This window comes from Scleropages formosus, chromosome 12 (genome assembly GCF_900964775.1).
Source record: "Scleropages formosus chromosome 12, fSclFor1.1, whole genome shotgun sequence".
Lineage (NCBI taxonomy): Eukaryota > Metazoa > Chordata > Actinopteri > Osteoglossiformes > Osteoglossidae > Scleropages > Scleropages formosus.
The window spans coordinates 11,250,171-11,272,919 of NC_041817.1; the positions used below are offsets into that span (position 1 = coordinate 11,250,171).

General features: G+C 47.6%; 1 protein-coding gene across 2 annotated transcripts; it reads left to right on the top strand.

Annotated features, from left to right (window-relative positions):
• The first annotated feature begins 776 nt into the window (after nt 1–776).
• Nucleotides 777–17,117, top strand: disp3 (dispatched RND transporter family member 3). 2 transcript variants are annotated; one of them, XM_029257123.1, is made up of 22 exons: nt 777–1,194; nt 1,410–1,723; nt 4,581–5,594; nt 5,977–6,196; nt 6,589–6,725; nt 7,022–7,156; nt 7,467–7,627; nt 8,003–8,142; nt 8,291–8,382; nt 8,676–8,840; nt 9,133–9,294; nt 9,422–9,571; nt 10,118–10,254; nt 10,633–10,796; nt 11,216–11,346; nt 11,796–11,971; nt 12,053–12,179; nt 13,388–13,533; nt 13,631–13,790; nt 14,630–14,743; nt 14,998–15,170; nt 15,464–17,117. In XM_029257123.1, the coding sequence occupies exons 2-22, from the start codon at nt 1,591–1,593 to the stop codon at nt 15,818–15,820; spliced, it is 4,194 nt and encodes a 1,397-aa protein (XP_029112956.1). In that variant the 5' UTR covers nt 777–1,194; nt 1,410–1,590; the 3' UTR covers nt 15,821–17,117. The 2 variants fall into 2 exon arrangements, with proteins under 2 accessions (XP_029112956.1, XP_029112957.1); XM_029257124.1 differs by lacking the exons at nt 777–1,194; nt 1,410–1,723 and adding an exon at nt 1,787–1,832.
• Nucleotides 17,118–22,749: the final 5,632 nt, after the last annotated feature.

Sequence of the window (22,749 nt, forward strand, 5' to 3'; positions counted from 1 at the left end):
GGGTCCCCAGCTGCGATTAAAAATTCAATGAATTCAGCAACAATTTTATTATTGTAGATTATTGGCAAAGTATAAATATTGCATGTGCGTAAAAAGGCTCAGCTGAACAGAGAGCAGAGGATCGATCGATACTGCGGCCAGCACACTCGTGGACACACTGACCGAGTCACACAGATGGAGCCACTTCACACGGCCCGGTAGCGTCGCCACACACTGACACACTCGACTCGTCCCGCTCACACGCACGGACTGATGGATTCATGACCGTGGGCTCCTGTTTGGAGCAGACAAAACATCTTTTGTCATGATCTTCCGTTGCCTGCGGCTGAGCGAGTCGAGTCAGTGTGTGGTCGGAGAAAGTCTAAACTAACCCTGAACGCGCATTTAACCACAGGTGGTCATTCATCAGCATTTCCCCCTTCGACCGCCTTCCCTCTTATTTATTTGCCCCCCCTCCCCTTTTTCATCTCTTCCTCTCTTTCTCCTTCATTTCTATCAGAAGCTGTAGTTAGACTGTACCAATCCCATTTCGGGAGATGCGGGGGGGGGGGGCCCACTTCTGACATTTCTCTGCACGGCGCTGTTCCGGAGTGTGAAACTAAGAGGAAATCGAAAAGTAGCAAAACGCAGCGTTCCGAGGTTTTGCTGGTGAGGCTGGCAACCCTCTCCCGAGCGGCCATGATTTCTCCCTTGGACTTGCTCTGAGGTGTAAGGTTATCCCTTCCCCCCCCCCTTCCATCCTATCCTTTATTAGTGAGCCAGTCTGGAAAGGAGCGTGAACAAAGCGGCGAGAAAGGAAAGGAGAGAGGCTGAAAGAGTGAAAAGAACTGACACGCTCGCACTCGCTTTTGCTCTGTCGTCCGGACAACGAGGCGCGGAGCGCTGAGAGCGAGCGGAGGAGAAAGGAGGGAAAATGCATGCAGACACCGAGTGAGCTGGAGAATCAATCGCAGCAGCAGCTCAGGACCCAGAGCTCCGCTTCAGTTCACACTCTTGACTCCCCTCTGGACTCACTGTGTGAGTGTGAAGACGAGAAGAAGAAGAAGACCCACTACTTCGGCACACACACACACAGACAGAGTCAAGCCCGGGTCCGAACAGGAGGAGGAACAGCACCACCGACTCGAACCCAGAAGTGACTGGACTGGACATTCCCAAACTTGCCCCCCAACTTCTTCTAATTCTTCTTGTCAGGTATGGAGAGTGTTCTTATTATTGTTCTCTTCCACTAGTAATTTCTTTGTGTTTGTGCTCTTTTGGTCATGTCCAGCTAGACATGAGACAGGCATTTCGGTCTAAAAAGACTAAACCGCTCACACACACACAGTCACCACGTTGGCATGACAACGATAAACAACCGAGACGTGACCGACACTCACTTGACCATACTGCAACCCTTTCCTTTGTAGAGGAGCACCGCTCATCTCCTGCACCCGAAACAGTGGCACAGGCAGCTGGCTGTGTGTGACAGCCTGACGGCTCTGGGTGAGGCTAGTTATACGTTGAGAAGTTGCGTTTGAAAGCCATCTCGACCATCTCCGAGGATCGCGGCCCGGTGGAGCGGTCGGGCGCATCGGACCCCGCGGTTGCATGTCGAAAGGGAGATCGGCATATAACAAGTGGCCTGAGAAGAAGGCGGATGCTCAGCCTCATAAGCAGAGAGGTCAATGTGGTGCACAGCGCGTTCTTTTGATGGCTTCTGGGTCTCGGAGACGCGAGAACGGTAACGACCCACATGCCTGCGGATCAACAAAGCTCGCTGTCATTCAAAGTCAGTCAGAAGAACCACCACATATGCTGCGCACACGCCGTGCAGGCTGCAGGTGCTGGAGGTGGGAGGCTGTGCGTGTGTGTGTGTGTGTGTGTGTGTGTGTGTGTTAGAGCGTGTTTTTGTGACGGTGGACTGCTTCGACACAAACCTCCTGCATGAGCTGATTGCCCAGCGTGTGGCGTGAACTTTCACCCAGGTGACTCACAACTCCTGGTGGCCTCGCTCATGCACCCATATTCATATAGGGATCTTCCTGGGATGCTTGATGGCGATTGATGCCCCTTTAAACAGCACCCCCCACCCCGCTCCGTAAATTTTACACGGAATTGAATTTGCAGCGCAGTCGAGGGAGTGAGAAATCCATACTGGATGAGGTGGAGCAACTCAAAAGGGATGAATGTGAAGGAGGAGAGCGAGGGAGCAGTGAAGGGAGAGAGAGAGAGAGGTGGGGGATATCTATTTTTAGCTGCAGTCTGTAAAGAAGGTTGTGCACCCACACCCTCGCTAACACATGCACACACAGTCCTTGGCAGCGCAAGTCAGCATCTCTGCACCTCTACGTTGGGCTTCGCTTGGTGGCGGGACGCTACGGTGACGTGCACCAAGGGCACAATAATGTGTGGTGGATGTCTGCCACAATGAACACCATGGGACCCTGATTTCCAGTAGAAGCCCTGTGCCAGATAATGGCAATCATCCATCTGCTGTTTCACATCTGACTGCATCTGATTAAACGTGAGCCGCCCAGATCTTGCTTCCATCAGCCTACAAAAAAAGGGGGGGGAACAACATTAAATATGCACAAGGGCCGTGCACTTATATCATCACATTTTTGAACAAAGAAGTTGGAGTGCGTTATGTACTTTGCACACCTTTTCCCTTACTTACTTTTATAAAATGTGTTCTCTTTGCTGTCAAAAGGCTGAAGACATAAAGGCACCGATAAAAAATGGCCCAGAAGTGAATGAGACAGTATTGCCTTTCTGCACAGAAATGTGTCTATAGTATATGGTCCAGAGGTCCTTACATAAAACTGTGCCTCTTATTTCTGAGAATAACACTGATTTAACCAGACAGGAGAGCTCTCCAGCTTCCACTCTGAAGGACACTAAATTGGTTATCTCCCCTTTTTTTTATTCCTCATCTGCACAGCTTTCAATGCCCTCCCTTCTTTTTGGCAGAAAGCAAAAGCAGAAAGCAGAGATTTTGGAGGCTGTATTTTCTTAGGCTGTCAACATGCTAAGCGCCTCCACAGTTGCGCCTCCCTGGTAATTAATGCACTGATGAGGCTCTACATTTAGCAGCAGCAGCAGCAGAAGCGGCAGAGCCTTTGGATTCATCAAGCACAAAGACGTGGATGTGTCTTGAGTTCCTTTCAGAGGGAGATTATTCCAGGATGCATTGCTGTAATCTCCAGCTGCCTGACGTTAGCAGCACAATACAACTGTGTGCACTCAACTGTCCAAATGGCTGTTTAGATAGAATACATTGTGCTGCTCTACTAAGCATTGAGCCAACATAACACACTGTGATGAATACCTTGTAGACAGGATGTGGACCTCTGAATCACAAAATACTATGTCTATTGATGTTTATAAACGTGTATGAGAATAATCTTTTATCCCAGGGTGTTTGGCAATTCTTTGCCAGCAAAAAGCAGTGTAGATCTTTTTTCTTTCCCCCTTGTGTGGGGAAATAGAGCACGCGCATCCAGCTCCCGTAGTGGTTCATGGTGAAAAGGGAAGATGATCCTATGATTGGAGGTGGAGACCTGGAGCCCTAGCCAACAACACTGAGGCATCCTTCTGAGTAATGGGTTTGCCCTCTTCTCTGGCTGCAAGGCAGAACCAGTCATCTTGCACAAGAGGGTCACCTCTCTCTGACGCTCCCTCTGAGCTGCCGCAGGGAAGGCGTGTGATGAGCACCTTCTCCGTGAAGGCATCTTTGAAAGCCACCACAAGGAAAGGCGAAAAGGACTTTTTTTTGCAGTTCACCCCTACTTATAGAGCGGGTTTGCCCCTACTGGTTTTAACGTGCCTTTGAAGTGAGCGAGCCGGCCAGTCAAGCGAGGTTGCATAATGCTCGGTTGAATTGCTGTGGTGCGAACCAGGAACTGTACTTTCCCTGGGAGCTGAAGATCGCTGGTTTACAGGACCTTAGCCACTTGATCTCTTGTTGTACAACATGTTGTAAAATGCTCAACAGTTCTCTTTATTGTGCCTAGAAAAAAATTACACCACATCACACGAAAAGAGAAATGTTTAGACTCCGGTGTTTTTGGTATTATCAGGGGCTGTCTGTCACTGAAATGGAGTAAAAACACTCCTGGCTCCCTGACAGCAATTGAGACTGGTGAGATGATTTAATCGGAGTCCGTTCTGCCAAATTTGAGTTTGTCGGTGATAAGGCATCAGCCGCTTGCTGAGGTCTCCTACGGAGCGCTCAGCAAGAGAGTGAGCAAGTGCAATTAATTACCTGCCCCCTGCCGTCCCTCCATCGCCAACCAGAGGTTCCCGTGCGCACTCCATCCTACACGGAGAGCTTAGGATAAAGGGCAGGCTCTCTGGTCCTGGAGGTACCATTTCATCCCTCTCTCCAAGACTTTCCCCTTGACTTCCTCTCAACTGGGGCTGCTAAAATGTGGCTATTAATTTCCCCATCCTCATACAGCAGTGATAGCAGTGCTCTAATTACCATTTCCTAAATCATTTACCTTTTACAGCAATTTTATCCACTCATGAGTAGTGAAGTTGAGAAGTAAGCGAGTGTTTCAGTTCTCTGTGTGTGCTTGTCTGCGGGTTCACCACAGGATCGCTGATGGACTCCGAGGATGAGCCTTCATTGCTGCAGGCAGACTGGGAGCACGAGGAGGATGAGGAACAGGAGGAAGAGGAACAGGATGGAGAAACGGAGAGCAGCTGTAACCCAACTGAGGACACTGGGCTCTGGGGGTTCTGGGGGGCGGTGGGCTGGGCGTACAGTCAGCCCTGGGTGTGTGGGTTGGTGCTTGGGGCTGGAGTGTTGCTGCCTTGCATCCTCTCTGCCTATATGTTTCTGCTTTGCCCCCCTTTGGACATTGACCTCTCGTACAGCGCCTTTGAGGTGCGCAGTCATGTGTCAGCCCAGCGATTTGATGCGCTCACCATTGCCCTGAAGAGCCAACTGGGGTCCTGGGACAGGCACAGACGCGAGGCGGATGACTACAACTCCCGTGCCCTGAGGGACATGCTGCTTGAACGGTTAGGGCGGGAGGGTGGGGTCTTCAGCGAGAGCAAGCTCTCCAAAGCATTAAAAAATAACTTATTTGGGGATAGGGAAATAGAAGATGTTGGGGGTGTGAGACAAAGGGCTACTGGTGGAGATAAGTCTGAGTACAAAGAAGACAGAGAGACAAACTGCACGGACCTGGAGAAAAGTTCTCAGCTCACAGAGCAAGAGATTGACCTGGCTGAAGAGACGGAAGAAGGTGCGACACGGACGGGGTCTACTGTCAGGGTGCGCCGGTTTGTTGAGGGAGCCCCATATTACTTGCAGAGCCAGGCAATGTGGAAAATGGAGCTGGTGTTCCTGGCCCAGGGGGAGACCAATGCCAACATCTTCACTCCTGAGCGCCTTCGCACCATCCACCATGTAGAGCGCCTGGTCATGGCGCACCCCCAGTTCCGCCAGTTCTGCTGGAAGCCCCTTGAGATTCTTAAGGACCTGTCTCTAGGACCCTCCTACTGCTCCCCACCCAGCTCGCTCCTCTCCTACCTTTTCCCCAGCGAACGCGGAGGCAAGATTTACTACGATGGCATGGGACCAGACCTGGCAAATATCCATGGTGAGTTATGAGCGCGTGAGTGTGTCCTTGCCTCAGTTTGTGTGTATGCATGTGCCTGAGGCTGTGTGTTACCCCCTGGATTTATCTTTATTTGAAAGGTAGCAAGCGTTAGAGTGGTTAAGTACATGGAACTGTGATCAAAAGGTTCTTGAGAAAGGAGCTTACCCTGAACAACTTGGTAAAGACATCCAATCGTGTAATTTGAGACTAAGTTTATGAGTCATCTGGATAAAAAGCAGTTAAGCAGCTAAACGACGATGATGATGATGATGAAAAGCCCCTTACCTGGGCCTCCCTGGATGTTAGTGGGACTGCTTGTCAAGTGGCTACGGGACAGTGATGACTTGGCGAGTGTCATAGGGCTCTCGCTGTCCCCTTCCAGGGGCCTTGAGCCTGGCCATCACGCATCCACAATTCTACTGGTATGTGGACGAGACGTTGACCCCAGACAGCCTGCACAGCTCCCTGCTGCGCAGTGAGATCCACTTCGGCGCCCCCTTGCCCTCCTTCTTCTCCCTGCAGGACCGGATGGACGAGCAGAAGCGCCGTTTCCGCAGTTTTGTGGTCCAGTACGCTGACATCCTGGCCCGCCAGTCCACCAGGTTGGTCCTGGGGGGGTGGACGGGTAGCTCACAGCTTGGTTACCACTGCCATTCTGGATAGACTGAAGGGAAGGTCGGAAGGGCTTATTTTTATGCAGATGAGTTTAAGAAAAAGAATCCCGGTGAGATTAAATCTGGCATGAAGATTTAAAATATGCTATAGCGATATCAAACATTAGCAGAGTTGTAGAACCTATTGTGGAGTCATTACCGCAGTAAGTGTTGTGTAATTATTCCTAAAGGAGGCAAGATGGGTGCATTTATCTAACTGACTTTGCACAATTAAACAGGGAAAACCCAGTGTGAAAACCTGGACTGGGGGGGGGGGGCGGGGGAAGAACTTTGCCGTGGCCCATTTCTATCATTATCTGTCTTCCCGTCCTCTGTCTCAGCCAGGTAAAGGTTCTCTATGGGGGTACAGAGCTATTTGACGATGAGGTGAGGCGCACCTTCCATAATGACATGCTGCTGGCACTCATCAGTGGGGGCTGCATCGCGGTACTGGTCTACATCCTCACCTCATTCTCAGGTACATCTGTCCAGATCCTGTCAAACTGGGCTCCTTCTCAAGTTCAGCTCTCCTCAGCACTGTCAGTTTGACCTGCATCTCAGCATCTTATTCTGTCATCTTAGAAGAACAAGGGCTGTCAGTGTCAAACTTTTTTTTGTAATAAAGCATTCAGTGCACAGTAGTTTTACTTTTTCTTTTCTCCCCTTGACAGCCTACAGTGAATTGCCTTAACAAAACTGAGGGGTAGTCTTCTCTTTCTCGTTGTTATGCGTGACGATAATGAACCCCTACCTCACGTGCCAGTTTTCTTTCAGTGTTCCTGACTATCTTTGGGCTGGCCAGCATTGGCCTGAGCTGCCTCGTGGCTCTCTTCCTCTACCACGTGATCTTCGGTGTGCGCTACCTGGGCATTCTCAATGGTGTGGCAGCATTCGTCATCGTCGGCATTGGTGAGCCGTTCTATCCCGTGCTTCCTAGCCTCGCTGCAAGTTTAAAAGTCTATTGAAGTGAATTAAAGTGTAAAAAAAAAAAAAAAAAAAAAAAAAAGTCATCTCGTACGCTCGAAAGGACGCGTACGGTACTTGGAATGTCGAATACTGGCAAAACTGGTGATTGTACAGGTTGTTCTTAAGTAGCGATTATGGTTCTTGGAGAAATCGAAGTGAGAAAACTAGTATGCTTCTTGCTGCGGTGGAATTCTGTGCTTCTGATCTCTCTTCTCCTTCTACCCACCCTTGTGCATTTGCTCTTCGGCTCTAGGGGTGGATGATGTCTTTGTCTTCATTGGTACCTTCAGGCAAGCCCACCATATAGCCCACCCCCAGCAGCGCATTGTCTACACGGTTAAGACCGCAGGCCGTGCCACCTTCCTCACGTCATTCACCACTGCTGCTGCCTATGCCGCTAACACCTTCTCCCAGGTAGGGAGGGAGTGAGGCAGAGTGCGGCAAGATGAGTCTCTACTGTAATTTGACCGCATACTTAAAACATATTGATGTATTATGCGATCTCTGAGCGATTATCCCGAACTGAAAATGAATTGTGGTGCATCCGACTGTAGGATACTGATCCCGACCTTCCTTGTATTTCAGTCTTTCCTCTGTTCTGTCACCACCGCCATGCATAATTGTTCAACAGGGCTCATCATGCCCAGTAGCTTTCAATGTGAGATGTCCAGCTGCCAGGGCTTCCTCTGAAGGGCTCTGCCTTGGACTAACCTCCTCCTCTTTGTGTGTGTGTGTGTGTGTGTGTGTGTGTGTGTGTGTGTGTGTGTGTGTGTGTGTGTGTCCTGTCAGATCCCTGCTGTTCATGACTTCGGCCTGTTCATGGCACTGATCGTCAGCTGCTGCTGGCTGTGGGTGTGCCTGATGATGCCCGCCGCTCTGTGTGTGTGGAGCCGCTGCCTGGCACATCAAGAAAATGCCTGTCTGCAGCGGTACGTCTCCTGCCACTCCCCACATCCCACATGTCTCCAGAGCTCACCTTTTGTACTCAAGATTTCCCTTTGTCTTGCACGGCAGCCTTATGAAGCATGCAAAGTAAATCCCGTCCTCCTCGCGGTGTCTTCCCCACCACTCCCCCAGGTGTCATCTTCATCAAGAGCCGTCGACTGGCTATGGCCCTTTGTCAGATCAGGACGATGACATCGCTCTTCTGTCCTTGGAGATGGAATCAGGTAGGGCTGTGTTCTCGCTGGGGAATGAATGGAAGACAGCAGAATTGTAAGTTTATTGCAGAAACATCAAACACCTTTTAAGATGTTTGAGGAGGCTAGAATGGCACAGGCAGATAAAGTTTTATAAAACGCGTTGTAACATCATCTAAATTTGAGATGACAGTGGGGTATGCTTTGTTTCCATGGCAGAATGTATGCAAGAATTTACAAAAGGGCAATCTTGTAATTTTAAAAGAGATTAATCCTTTACTCCTCCACTTTATCCTCCCCCTCTTTCTCTTTTTCATCTGCAGGCTCTTTTGATGCAGAATCTGATGCCCCCATGGTATCTTTGCAAGTGGAGATTTCGCCTCAGCTCGACGGGCAGGGTGGAGCGGGGGTGGTGAGCTCAGGCCTTCAGGTGGCTCTGCGGCGCTGGGTGGCTGAACCGGTGGTCGAGAACCGTAGGGTGGTCATAGGCAAGCGCTCCTCCTTTCGTTCATCCCTCATTCTCCAGTGAATTCTCAGGTCTTCCTCTCCGAATGGTGCCTACTGTCTGTATTTTACTTTCTTCTCATTTCCTGGTGAGGTAGTAGCAAGTGGTGTAGCTGCCAAAGGACAGGCCCAAGAAAGAGGTTCCAGCTGTCAGTTCCAGAAGGGGACCTGCTCTTTTATGCTTCGGCAGCGAAGTTAAATCGAAAGTAAAAATAAAAGTGAAAGCTGGATATTCTTGGATACTAAATAACACGGTAATGCTCCTCTACACTCCAGGTATGTATATTCTGGTTCTGCTGGTGTCAGCTGGGTTCTGCTGCCTGCTCCGGCCAGCCAGTCGTGCTCCTCTGCTGTTCCGCCCTGATACCAACCTGCAAACTCTGCTCGGCCTGCGCAGCAACCTGAGTGCCCAGGCCATCTCCTGCCACACGTGCTCTGGTGAGACCGGAACTAGCTCATCATAAACCAGTGTAGTCTGAGATATTTCAGCACAAGAACAACCCGTATACTCGTGCCATCTGATTATAATCTGACGATCATCGATGTGTCCTCTTCTTTTTCGTAGGCCTCTTCATGGAGAAACCCCACTCTCTGCATGGGGCCTCCCATTCCTTCCGCTCCGCACCTGGCACAGCTCCCGAGGGGTACCCTCCTGACCCCTCCCGCAGTGCAGCACAAAGTCCAGCCAAACACAGGACCGGTGTGCCCCAGAAAGGTTGGGCTCAACATCTTTCTGGACCTCCCAGGACCTTTGTCCATTACCGTTTACACTACACTAGTATGCAGTTTAGAAAATGCAGTTCATTCATGCATGATAAGACCACGTGTGGCTAGATATTGGAACGACTGGACAGGCAAGTGCATTCAACAACATTTTTGAAATCATTTTTTGGACTCAAATCATTTGCCAATTTTATTACACAATTACTATATAAATGTCCATTTTATTGTCTTATATTGTGGTTTTTCTTCCTTCTCAAAATGAAAATCACATATAACAAGCTTACTATAACATCATTTTGCTTTTAAAAAAACACATACCGTCTATGATAAATTGAAATGACTGGTCATGTGACTGACCAGACTCCCCTCAACCCATTATTCCAGCCATGAAAGGATGAACTGTACTTTTATTCCAAATCCAGACTTACAGGTGTATTACCTTAAACCACTTACACAGTGGACGTACGTACTGATCGTATGTAGAGCAGCCCATCGGTACCGGTGTCCATAGCCGCTGCCTCATTCTCACCCTCTCCAGGTCTACTGTGCACTGTGTATGTGTCCAAACTGGATATCGGCGCTGCTGTTACACTGTATCGATTCTCTCTGAATGCCAGCGTGCCATCGCCCTGGAAAGCCCTCACCCCTGGGAATGGAGAAGTACCATCCTTCCAGGTAGGCTGACCCCAGCTAGGCTCACGCCAAGCTGTCCAGCCTCAGGATATCCACCCCAAGTCCCAGCAATGACTTGGTGGAGAACACGGGCCCACTGTAGTATTTCTTTGCCCTCTTAATGAAGTCCTTTGACTACAGATACAGTATATCTATGGTGGAAGATAACAGCTAATATTAGCTTGTCTTTTCTATCAGAATTAATTTAAATGTCAGCATCAGAAGCTGAAGGAGCAGTTATCTTTTGCTTTCATATATGCTAGTACTTCAGAAGTCACAATTGACTCGAACTCTGACGTCGCTCCGTTGGCTATTAGTTTCTCCTCAAACTAGCAATAGAGGAATGAATAAACGGGTGGCTTTTTCGCTGTCGCCCCACAGGCCTTCAGTGAACCTCACAGCAACTTCAGCACACGCATGACGGTGTGCGTGTCCCAAGTGATGCACCCCCGCTGGATGATCACCTCGCAGTCCTGCGATGGCCACCGTGGCTGGCGGCCCGAGTTCAGCTTCTACGTGGCGTCGGCCAAGCAGCAGAACAGCAGGTGAGCGGGAGATCTGCCGAAAGAGGTTGACGGAAGAGATGAAGAACACACAAAACCAGGTAAATATTACAAGGTATGCCTCAGGCAGAAGGTATCATAAAGGTAAAAGAAGTAGATGTGAGGGCAAGGTTACCGATTTAAGACTGAAAACAGACCCTGGGGTACTGCGTTTCAGGGAGATACATGCCTCGGTAAGCTCATCAGCATGATACGCTGTACGGACTGGAAGCTTTGCAATTCATTGTGGATAAAAGAGATGACCCGCAAGGCATCGACGCCTGTGACAGAGATCCACAGCAGAGATGGAGCTCAGACTAATCTGGTCTGATGAGGCCATCTGATAAGTAAATGAATAAATTCATGTTATGTTAAAAGTAACATGCTTTAAATGCAGGGCACATTCTCCGTGTCTTTCCCAGAAAGCTGTACTTTGCCCAGCTCAGGCGCAGCCCGTACCCTAGCAGAGTGTGTGCCGCGCCTCCTGGCTGTGTGATCAGCGCCGGGCCCGACGGACCCACCAAGGGCTCTTTCTACACCCCCCTTTCTGCAGGTGAGAGTGGGAATAACGCTGAGCACAGAGCCTGCAGAAAAGCAGAACGGGCTCAGATCCTGTGACTCACGTCGGCATTGCTGAGTGTGTGGAACGGTGCTTGGTTTTTATATTTCAATTTCCTTTATGTTTCTCTTTTTTTTAAAAAAAAAAAAAAAATCACATGTAGCATTAGATGAACTTTAACAGTAGTTCTCGGCTGTGCTCGCTTCTGGTTCTGACTGCCTGTCCTAGTTTATATGCTTTGTGTGCCTCCCTGAATAATGCAACAATGCATTTTGTGCCAGTTGTTAAGCTGCCCTGGATAAGAATGTCTGCCAAACAAATAAATAAACAAATGAATTAAACAGTATGTGGGTTTATTAATTAATCAGCTTTAGCACTCCTGTGAAGAATTGCTGTTACCATCGCCTTTTCTCGGAGATGTCCTTTCCTCCTTCGTTTCGTAGACGTAAAACCGGCCACGGTTTCCAAGACGTCAGACTTCAACCCTTGTGGAGGGGGTGGCTGTGGACAACCTGCGGTGCGGCCCCTGGTGGACACGGGGGCCATGGTGTTCGTGGTGTTCGGGATTCTAGGAGTGAATCGCACCCGCCAGTCCGACAACCACGTCATCGGAGACATGGTGGGTGACTCCCGAGGTCAGGAAACGGCAGGGAATCTACGTGAAGGGCGCTGATGTTTGAGAATATTTTATTTTTTGCAGGGCAGCGTTATCTACGACCCGAACTTTGACCTCTTCAAAGAGATTGGGCCACTTTGTCAGCTCTGCAAAGCGATCGGTGCTAACACACGACTGGTGAAACGTGGAGGAGCCCAGTGCTTGCCTTCGGGTACTGACCTGAGTCGCAGTGGCGCGCGCGCGCGCGCGCACGCACGTGCACACAAAGAGCCCACCACCCACACTGCAACGTATCAGTTCTATCCCACACGGCTTGTGTTTGTCCCAGAGCCAATGCACGTCCACAGGAGGTAGCTGTACACAAGCTCAGTGGATACACTCTCAGGATGGGTCTCGAGTGCCCTGTGCTCTCTTCACTAAAACGTCCACCTGTGCAAACTGGTGAAAATTGCGGATACGAGGGCCAGCTGCTTTACCGATGATTTTAAACAACTTGTCCTTGGCTCCGGGTCACAGCAGGCCAGAGCCCGGCCCGGAATCATTGAGCGCTTGGCTAGGCAGGGTACGTCCTGCACAGTCCGTCACAGGGCAGCCCCACACACACATGCAAACACTACAGGTAATATAACACTGCCAGTTCCCTTGAACTGCATGTCTTTGGACTGTGGGAGGAAATCTGTGTAGACGGGGAGAGAACATGGAATCTCTGCACAGTCTGATCTGCATTCGAACCTACACCCAGATAACCCAGGGGCATAGAGGCAGCAGCGCTACCTGCTGTGCTGCCCTGTAGCCCCAAATTTAGAATACAGTTCAATACAATATAATACAATTTATTCTTGTATAGCAGAAAGACTGAGAGCACTTTCACAATTTAGAGACATCTGGTAGTATAGTGGTTTGAGTTACTGCCTTTGGAGCCAAAGGTTGCAGGTTCAAATCCTAGCTGTAGCATCCTTGAGCAATGTACTTACTCTAAAATTGCTCCAGTAAAATTACCTATTTCTGGGACAGCTGGTAGCATAGTGGTTAGAACAACTACCTTTGGACCCAAAGGTTGCTGGTTTGAGCCTCACCTCCTGCTGTAGTACCCTTGAGCAAGGTACTTACCCTGAATTGCTCCATTAAAATTACCTGGCTGTATAAATGGGTAAATAATTATAACCTTAACATTGTAAGTCCCTTTGGAGAAGAGTGTCAGCTAAATGAATAAATGTAAACTGACAGGCAAAGGACAGAAAAATGCATATCATACATATTTTTAAGATGAATGAATAAATATATAAAAAAAAAAGTAAATACAGTCATCGCTGATGTACTGATGCACATTAAGGTGGTAAAGTAATGATTAAATGTTGATGAAGTGGCCAGCTGGCAGTTTATCGGCAAACAAACCATCTCTGTGGGTGTGCTTTTCAGGAAACAGCCTCTCGTCCCTCTTGCCCCTTCTCCACCCGGACTGCCAGGGTCTGCCTCAGCCAAACCTGTTGCCTGGTCAGCTGTCTCATGGGGCCGTGGGCATGCAGGAAGGCACGGTGCGCTGGCTCTCCATGGCCTTTGAGTCTGTGAGTGATCACCTGTCTCACCCTAGACACCCTCCCGTTGCTCCTGCATCGTAGTCATCTGTGTTCTGACTGGCTGTGCCTCTGGATGCCCACCCAGACCACCTACAAGGGGAAGTCCTCCTTCCAGACCCACTCTGACTTCCTGCAGTGGGAGGCATTCCTGCAGGAGCAACTCTCAGCCCTCCCCCAGACATCTGCTTTACGCCGTGGCTTCCAGACCTGCGAACACTGGAAGCAGATCTTCATGGAGATTCTAGGCAAGTGAAGAGTTTCACAGAGAAGTCATCTGGGGGGGCATTTGCTTCATGTTTATTGATGGTTTCCGAAGTTTCTTATCCACTACTGGCGTATTCTTAAGGTCAGAAGATGTACGCTGCTCACAGGGCCAATGCACAGGACAAGTTGTCACCAAAAGTCAACAGGAGATCAGCTAAGGAACCATAATCCACTTTTGACCTTGAGGCCCCATAGGCGATACCAGTAATGTTCTGCCATGGCAGAACTTGCGGTGCGCTAACGAGGGTATAAAGTAGAAGATACGGCCCATGGGCTCATAGCATATCTACTAAGGCAATCAAAATGCCCCGGTTCCTTGGGCCTTCGCAAAACCCCAATGCTATTAGTGCCAACATGATTAATGAAGTCTGCACTTTGATTAACATTTCCATGGAACTCCTTAGCACAATACCTGGACACAATCCCCGCTTCAGTAGCCAAGTGGTGTCTACCCTAATACTGAAACTGAGCTTTGAAATGTGATTCATTTTAAAAACAATACCCACTGCTTCTCTGCTTGGCACTCATCAGTTTTAAAGGAAGCGATGGGGGATAATGGCCTTATTATTGACTGGCACCCTGCGCGGGGTCGTACATCAAGCTGTTTCTCCGCATGAAAGCTTGGAGGTTCTCTGATCGCGCTGCGCACGCCATCCATATTTGTATATGGCTGTCAGCAGGCTTTTTTCAGTGCTCGCCTACCGTAGCAAACACAAATAGCAAAACAGCTCTATAACCACCATACGGTCTGTCATCTAAAGTGTGGGGCAACTTCTGACCTCCCCCCCCCATTCTCACTCTTTCTTTGAACTGTCTTTAGGTGTGGAGAGCGCCCTCTACAGCCTGCTTCTGTCCTTGGCCATCTGCATTGCTGCTGTGTTCGTTTTCACGGCCCACCTGCTCTTGCTTCTGCCCATACTCCTCACTATACTGGGTGAGACAGCCCAAGTGTCTTTGTGAGCGAGTGCGCGGTTGAACACACGTCGACGAAAACGCACAGGGATCGATCTTTCCTCGTGTCCTTTCCAGCCTAAGCGTTTGCACTGATGTAGATCATGGTCGTGTGTCCGGAATCCTGTGTGCATCGGGGGGGTGGTAGGTGTACGTATGGAGCGCGTGCGAACTCCTGACCTACATTAGCTCCCCTGTCTGTTTTCAGCATGGCCTCTGTCCACCCCCTTTCTGCAGGTGTAATCTGTCTGGTGGTGGCGGTTATGTACTGGCTCGGCTGGGAGATGGGCGCCGTGGAGGCCATTTCCCTCTCCATCCTGGTGGGGTCTTCTGTTGATTACTGTCTTCATCTGGTGGAGGGGTTCCTCCTGGCTGGGGAGACCACCATCCAAAGTACCAGTCACTATTCAGTAAGTGCCTCTTTTCCCATCTACTTCCTTCATAGCTCATGCATCCACTCCTTTTTTTGCTCCTTCGTACAATCAGAGTTCCTTCAGCTTGAAGGATTCTTATTTTACTTAAATGATTTCTAATGGAGACCTGGTGAACTGGGCAATTAGTGGCGTAGCTGTATCCATATTGATTGTCCCATCAAAACCAGTGCAGTTCTTTCTGTTCATTAGCAGCATACATAAAGTCCAGAAAGAACAGCTACCAAAGAAGGAGCTCTCACTCTCTTATTGTCCCTGTTCCGATGCCTTAGGAGGATGCCTCAAAAGTGCGGCAGTTGCGCGCTCTGCTCGCTGTGGATCACGTCGGCGTGGCGATCGTTTCCAGCGCGATCACCACAGTGATCTCTACGGTGCCCCTCTTCTTCTGTGTCATCGTGCCTTTTGCCAAGTTTGGCCAGATAGTGGCCATTAACACAGCTGCCTCGATTTTTTTCACTCTTACCGTCAGCGCCGCCCTACTGGCCACCTTGGGACCTGCTCAGTTCGATCGGCCCTCTGGGGCAGTGGTGAAGGCTGGCCTGGCTGTGGCTGTGGCCGTGGCCTTCGGGGCTGCTGTTTGCTGGGCGGGGGGACAGCTGTTTGGCCCCATTGGCTGGAACACTACATAGCTCCACCGTGGTTGTGCCTGCTGTGTTGGCTGTTCTGTTCTAAATGGGACCGTGTGGCCGTTTGGTTTCCATGTTTTTGTCCCGTGACAGCAGGGCTTACCAGGGGGAGCACGCAGAGCTGCTCCGGTGGACGAATGCGGCATACATGTTTTTTATGTGTGTTCTTTGTTTTGGTAGCAGGGTTTGTCTGAAACACATGCCATGGCCAGCAGACGCAAGGTGGGTTGCTATGGAAGCTACCCTGAATTCTGTGAATTCTGTTTGTAGGCGTGAGAAAATGGCACTGCTGACAGTTTGCAGACATAATAACGAGAGCAGTCAGACCACATGATTCCACGTTGTTCTCTCCAGGGATGTCGTAATGCGCCGAATTATCAGCTGATGCCGCTATCGTTGCCCCCACTGCTTTAATCTCGACTCTGGCAGCTCGTCTTCCTCTCCTGTAGCATCTGAAAGAAAGGCAGCTGTTTCTAAGTGACAAATCGGCAAGGCCAAGAAAGCAGTCTGTGTTACAGTAGTTTGACATCGGCTCACTGTGCCACCTGTGGGGAACAGGCACCATGAAAGGTGTTCACAGACGTATAAGCTGAGGATAACAAACTGGATACCGATGTTAAACACAGCAATCCGCAGCAGTCATGAGCTATGATAAGCCAGTCTGAGATGCAAAGTTTACAGTATGTGGAATACAAAAGAACCTCAATATAAATGCCATTTTTTCAAGGCTTGGGGAGGTTTAATACTTTGCCCACAATATTACCACAACATCACAATATTGCGCAACTGTTTGCCGCACCGTATCAATACTTTCTGTATTCTTCAGGGTTATTTTGCAGATATCTACTCCTCTTCTGGCTTTGTTGGCTTAAATTACTTTTCTTCGTTGAGAAAAGAAATATCACTGCCTCCCCAGCTTCGTTATTGCTATTTTCTGAATATATCTGAGAACAGATGGATGCTGGCAACCCAACCGAGTCTGATTGAATATGAAGAGTGCCTCGTGCTTGTACAACACTAGCTGTTGGAGGACAGACCCTGGTACACAGTCGTGGCACATGGCCTTGGTACACAGGCACAGCTGAATCTCACAGTAACCCCCAAGTATACTGCTCCATTTAGTCACATTCTGCAAAGGATAGGGCTGTGTTTTGTAGTAGCTCACAACTTAAGAGGACAGCATGGTAACCCGATTCATGTTTAGAGGTCACTTATGGGGAAAGTGTGAAAATATATACGTGAATCTAGAAGAAAAGTTGATGTATTAAAAATGGCCGTTATCTTTAACTACATAATGAAATGATATGTGGCTGCTGATAGTTTAAAATGTTTAGTATTAATGATACTGTTTGAAACTGTGCATTTGATTGAACACACAATCGGGAGCAGAACAGGAGTGGTCCTTTTTTATGGCTGTAATAATGCGCCAAATGGCCCATCGTCAGTGAACTGAAAGAAATTAGCTCCGTGAATACATGTTCCTGAACGAGAAATGGACAAAGTTTTAATTTTAATAAACTCTCTACCCTTTACACATATTTGTGTTGTGACCCTGCTTGCTTGATGACAGCCCTTAGGGCTCAAAGATAAGGATGTCCGTAACCTTCATAACCACAATTCTGTTCTCCTCAAGACATGGGAATGCAGCGGTTTCTCGGTATACACGCAGGCCGGTGTAACAGCTCATATTTAGTGATTCGCTCCATGAATTACAGCTGCAGTTCCACTCCTAGGATCTGAAATTCTGAGTCTAGTTCTTTAATCACATGGGCATCTGTTACTCATAGCTCCAGTTTGGGAATAAATCACACATCTCCACAATACACTATATCATTAGTCCCAGATATCAAAGTGGCAACTGCAGACATAAAAACAATGACACCACTGAGGATCTGATCATTCTTCACTATTTTAGGGTCTTTTGGCTCACCTGTAGACTTCTGCAGAGCTCACGTGATTGTTACCTGTTAAAATGACCATATGCATAAGAAAGAATCCATCTATACAGGACGATAATATACAGCATAAGTACCACAGTCAAAATATTTTAATATTCGTGTTGGCCAGCAGGAAGATGAAGAGAGATCTCCCTGGGAATAATGGCTTGGCAAGCAAAGGATAAGAGCATGGGTAAGAGCTAAGTCATCTGTCATGTATGAATAAAAGCTGTGCAGCTGTGAGAGACTATTAGCAATGTTCAGAGGGAATAGAATGTAAAAGGGAAGTGGTGTAAATCAGCCAGACTAGTGTAAATCACAGTGTATTAGCTGGCTGCGGTGAAAGTGCTTCCTACTAACCTGTCTGGTGCCTAGTTTCTAGGACTAAGAAATATTATGCTTCTCCATTTAGTGCCTTTCCCAGAGGAATACCAGGTCAGACAGAACCGTAGGCAGCTGGGATCAGTTTAAAATTAGAGATTGGGCTTCACTGAATTTAAAGCTAAGACATTTTTCTTCTCTCAATCATCTCTCAGTAGGATATGGAGGATTGAGGATGTTGCTGTTGGGAGACTAAAAGCATTAACTCAGTTGTTGAACGTGACTCTCATTGTTCTCTTTATCACTCTGGACAAATTAAATGAATAAATATCATATATAAAACATACCTGATGAGCACTTTATGGAGTTCAGCCTGTGTTGACTGGACATATGCACAGAGATGAGATGCATCCCTTTTCCACATTTCATTTCAGGCTTTGTTTACTGTCCTGGGAATGCTTTTTCTGAGTGGTTGCCTTTTGGAGAGCTAAGTATCTCAGTGATTTATGGTTTGTCAGCTGTGCTTATGTTCCTCAGCTTTTCCCTAGATATGAGCAGTCAGTTTTCTAGAGGCCCAAGACCCAGCACTGCCTTGTCATTGCATTCCACTTACTGTTGTGGGACCCTCTTATGCCTTGTATTAATAATCATGCTGCAATATCATGCAATAGCTCCATAAATGTCTCTGCTGTCATGGTTTTTCCAATTAACGTCTGGCTATATCTAGCTTTTATAGCATACATCTTAAGATGCACCTGGATATATGATCAGTGATGTAACCTGGGGTCACTGGATGAGTTTTTCAACAAGAGACTCCCTCACTCAGGCAACTTAAACCAGGACTGATGAGACCCCAGCTTGCATTCAGGTAGCCCTACTTTGAAGCCACAACTTGCCTCTCCAGATATGCGAGCATCTAGATGCCCTTTCACACGCTGAGTAATGGGTTTTGTAGCCTGCCCACTTGACTGCCTGTAGTACCCTGCATACTAAAAGCACTATACAAGGACTTAGATGGGCACACATGTTGCCATCCAGCCTTTTGAGCAGCAATGCTTCAACAGTTCCTCATAATTTGCTGTCATTCTCTCATTCACCTCTTCTATCTGTTCTTCCTAAGGAAATGTAAGCTACAACAAGATGACTTAGAGGTTTCTGACAGCAGCATGATATCTGGCCTCAGGGATGTCTCTGTGATGGTCGCTGGAAATCTGAGCTGCTTTTCTAAGTCAACCATCAACTGCCAACCTTACATCATCAATGCTATGACCTCCCTTGCCAGATAGCAGTGAGCCCTGAGCTCGAACTGGTAGTTGACTCTTCTCTTTCAACTTCCTTGACAAATGCTATGCCAGCTGGCAGGTCCTACTGTATACTATCTGCACCCTGATAGACTCTACTTGAACCACAAGCACTCTGCTCTCCAGAGCTTTACCCAGGAGACCTTACGTTCTGACTTTTATTCCCACCTGGTCCATGCTGCCTGCTGTTGCATTCCTACCATCTAGTCATACACTTTTCCTCTACTGCTGTGCACATCTCCTACTAAATCAGCATCTGCTTCTCAATGCCCTGGGCCCTGTCTTATTCCAACAATGAAACACAGCTGTGCCCTGGACTTTGCCTGCCCCACTGCAGCCAGTGCGCCCCACTTTCTATCTGTTCTTACCTTGATGCCTGTTCCCTAGGATCACTTACCTTCCTTTATCGGACCTTTCCCTGGCGTGTCTTACCCTAAACTCTTTCTTTAGTCTCCTGAAAGGTACCTTTAGGTTGTTGCTCTGCCCACAGAAGGCATTGTTGCTCAAGCTTTGAGGTACATTAAGACATCTGCAGAGGTAACAGCTTATCTTTCTCTGAAATGTTATAACTTTCAGTAATGGGACTCCATAAATCAGAAGACACACACACACACACACACACACACACAGGCTGAAGCCGCTTGTCCCAATCTGTCACGAAGCACCCCAAGCGGGACTCAAACCCTAGACCTGCTACAGAGCAGGGCTCAGCCAAGCCCACTGTGCCACTGCAACCCCCTAAACCAGAAGAGGGCAGAGAAAATGCCAGAATGTTGTACTGATATACCCATGCTTTCAACCATGGAGTCCTGACTTATCTGCTGCTGCTGCTAGCCATCTCTCCAACTTTATGCAAAGTGCCTGAATCACCACTTTATCCCTCAAGCTGCTATCAAACCATTTGCTTAAGTTTTTCACTGGATTTTCGGGATGACTGGAATCAGTGCATTCCATGTCCTACAGTGGAAGACATCGGTAGATTTTCTCTTCCTCACCACCAGAAATTTAGACTTTGATGGGCTGAAACTCACCACAGCCCATATGATAAATTTCTCTTGCCATTGGAGAATTCACCTGCATTTGGGACAGATTCTGTTGTTACTGAGACATCATTCACGAAGCTTCTGATGGGTGGCTGTCTGAAGCCTGATTTCATGTGTGGACCTCTACACTCAACTGCTGCTGACTTCAGAAGCATGTTTATGGCCAGTGTGAAAAGGTTCACCGACAAAGTGCAACCTGTAATTAGCCCCTTCTCCAGCCCGTGTCATTCAAATGTAGATCCTACCAATGTGACTGTCAAACTGAAATCAACATAGTGATCCAGAATGAGGTCACTGATCTTACCCAGGAGCTGGTGGTGCTCTATTGCCATGTTCACTAGCTAGTGTAGTACTGAGGTGTTTATATGATCCAGTCACTTGCTATATCATGATGTCATATGTGACCTAGACCTCAAGCTATACCTCAAAAAAAAAAAAAATCACCTGGGGCTATTAAGCTATTCATTGCACAAAAGTAAAGAAATTCATAAATTAATAAACATGTATGTAAATAAAACACAACATAAACCTTAGCAACAAGGAAGTTATTTAGGAATTTGGTAATATTGAGGACTATAAAACTGGCCATATTACCTATAACATTTGTTATCTGTATAACATGAATTACCAAACATCCTGTGAGAAAACACCATAAAAATGATTAACATTAGGATTCTTATGAAAATTGTATTTAAAATGGTTTTATATCAGTAATATTTTAAATGCTGTCACATACCTAAAATAAGAGGGAATGTAGTCAGCATTTTATTGCTTTTATTGCTATGCATCTGTCAACCTTCACATTTTTTCAGTACTGCACACCTGTTGCTTAGAACAAAAATTATTAGAAATTATTACTACATACAGAAGGAGAACGGAATAATATAAACACTAAATGAAGGATTTTAACTTTGAAGTAACTAAATCGCAATTACAAATGCAGCAGCAAAGGTGAGTCTTATTAGGTTGATTACCAACTAGCAGTATGTGTCTGATATGGAAGAGGTCTGACAGTTACCACTATGATATGTAAGTTTTCAAAGCAACATGTAGTAACTGAGTTTCAAAAATGCCAAATAGTAGGTGGCAGAATTGTAGGTGCACCAGTTACAAAAACTGCAAAATTATTTAATATATCAAGGGAAGCAGTGTCAAAAATAATCACAGCATATGCCAAACATGGACAGACTTCCCTGGCAAAGAGCAACGGTGGTTGCAGTTCGAAGCTCGGTGTGTGTGCTGAGCTCCCTGCTGTGCTCCTTGTTCACCGATGACTGTGTGGCCAGACACAGCTCCAAGTCCATCATTAAATTTGCTGATGATACCTGCAGCACAGGCCTCATCACTAACAATGATGAGACGGTGTAGAGAGATGAGATTTTCATACTGACAAAGTTGTGCCCGGACAAAAAAACTCTCCCTCGGTGTCAGCAAAACCAACGAGCTGGTCCTGGGTTTTAGGAAGAAGTGGGCAGACCATATTCCAATCTACGTCGCAGGGGATGCTTTGGATTGATTCAGCAACATTAAATTTCTACGAGTCACCAAAGACCCAAAGTGGGAGCAACATACAGTACATGAGGCATTGTCAAGAAGGCTCAAGAATGCCTTCACTTCGTTAGAAGTCTGAAGAAAGTCCAAATATCTCCATCTCTACTCATCAGCTTCTACAGGTGCGCAGTGTAGTCCAACCTGACCGGCTCTATTGCGGTCTGGTGCGGCATCTGCTCAGCCTTTGGACTGCAAATCAGTGCAGACGGTGGTTAAGGTCGACCCAGAATATATATCACCGGAACTTAGCTGTCGTCTCTACAAGATATCTATAGCACATTCTGCCTTAAAAAGGCAAACAATGTTTTTAAAGAGCTCAGTCACCCTGCACAGGCACCTTTCACTCTTCTCCTCTTGGGCAGGAGGTACAGAGCTATTAGCACTCGCACCACAGGACTCAGGAACAGCTTCTACCCACAAGCCATGAGGTTACTCAACACCCACCCACGCTTACACGCTGTACAAAAAGACTTCGCCTGATGTGTGTTTCTCTATATATTGTCTTGATGTTGCAATGTTTCAGAGTTATATTTGTCAGTTTATTTGTGTTGTATTTACTCTCTGTGTATTTACCACCTAGTTCTGGGAGGCAAGAATTTCATTGTGCGATGTACACCTGTACTACGTACACATGACAATAAACTTGACTCGGTGGGGGATCTGTAATGGGCTGGACAGTCATCTTATGGGAGTCATTAGGTTTGATCATTGCTCTGCAGGACTGTATAACAGCCAAGGAAGATGAGGCCATTTTACAGGGCCAGGTTCACCCTATGGTG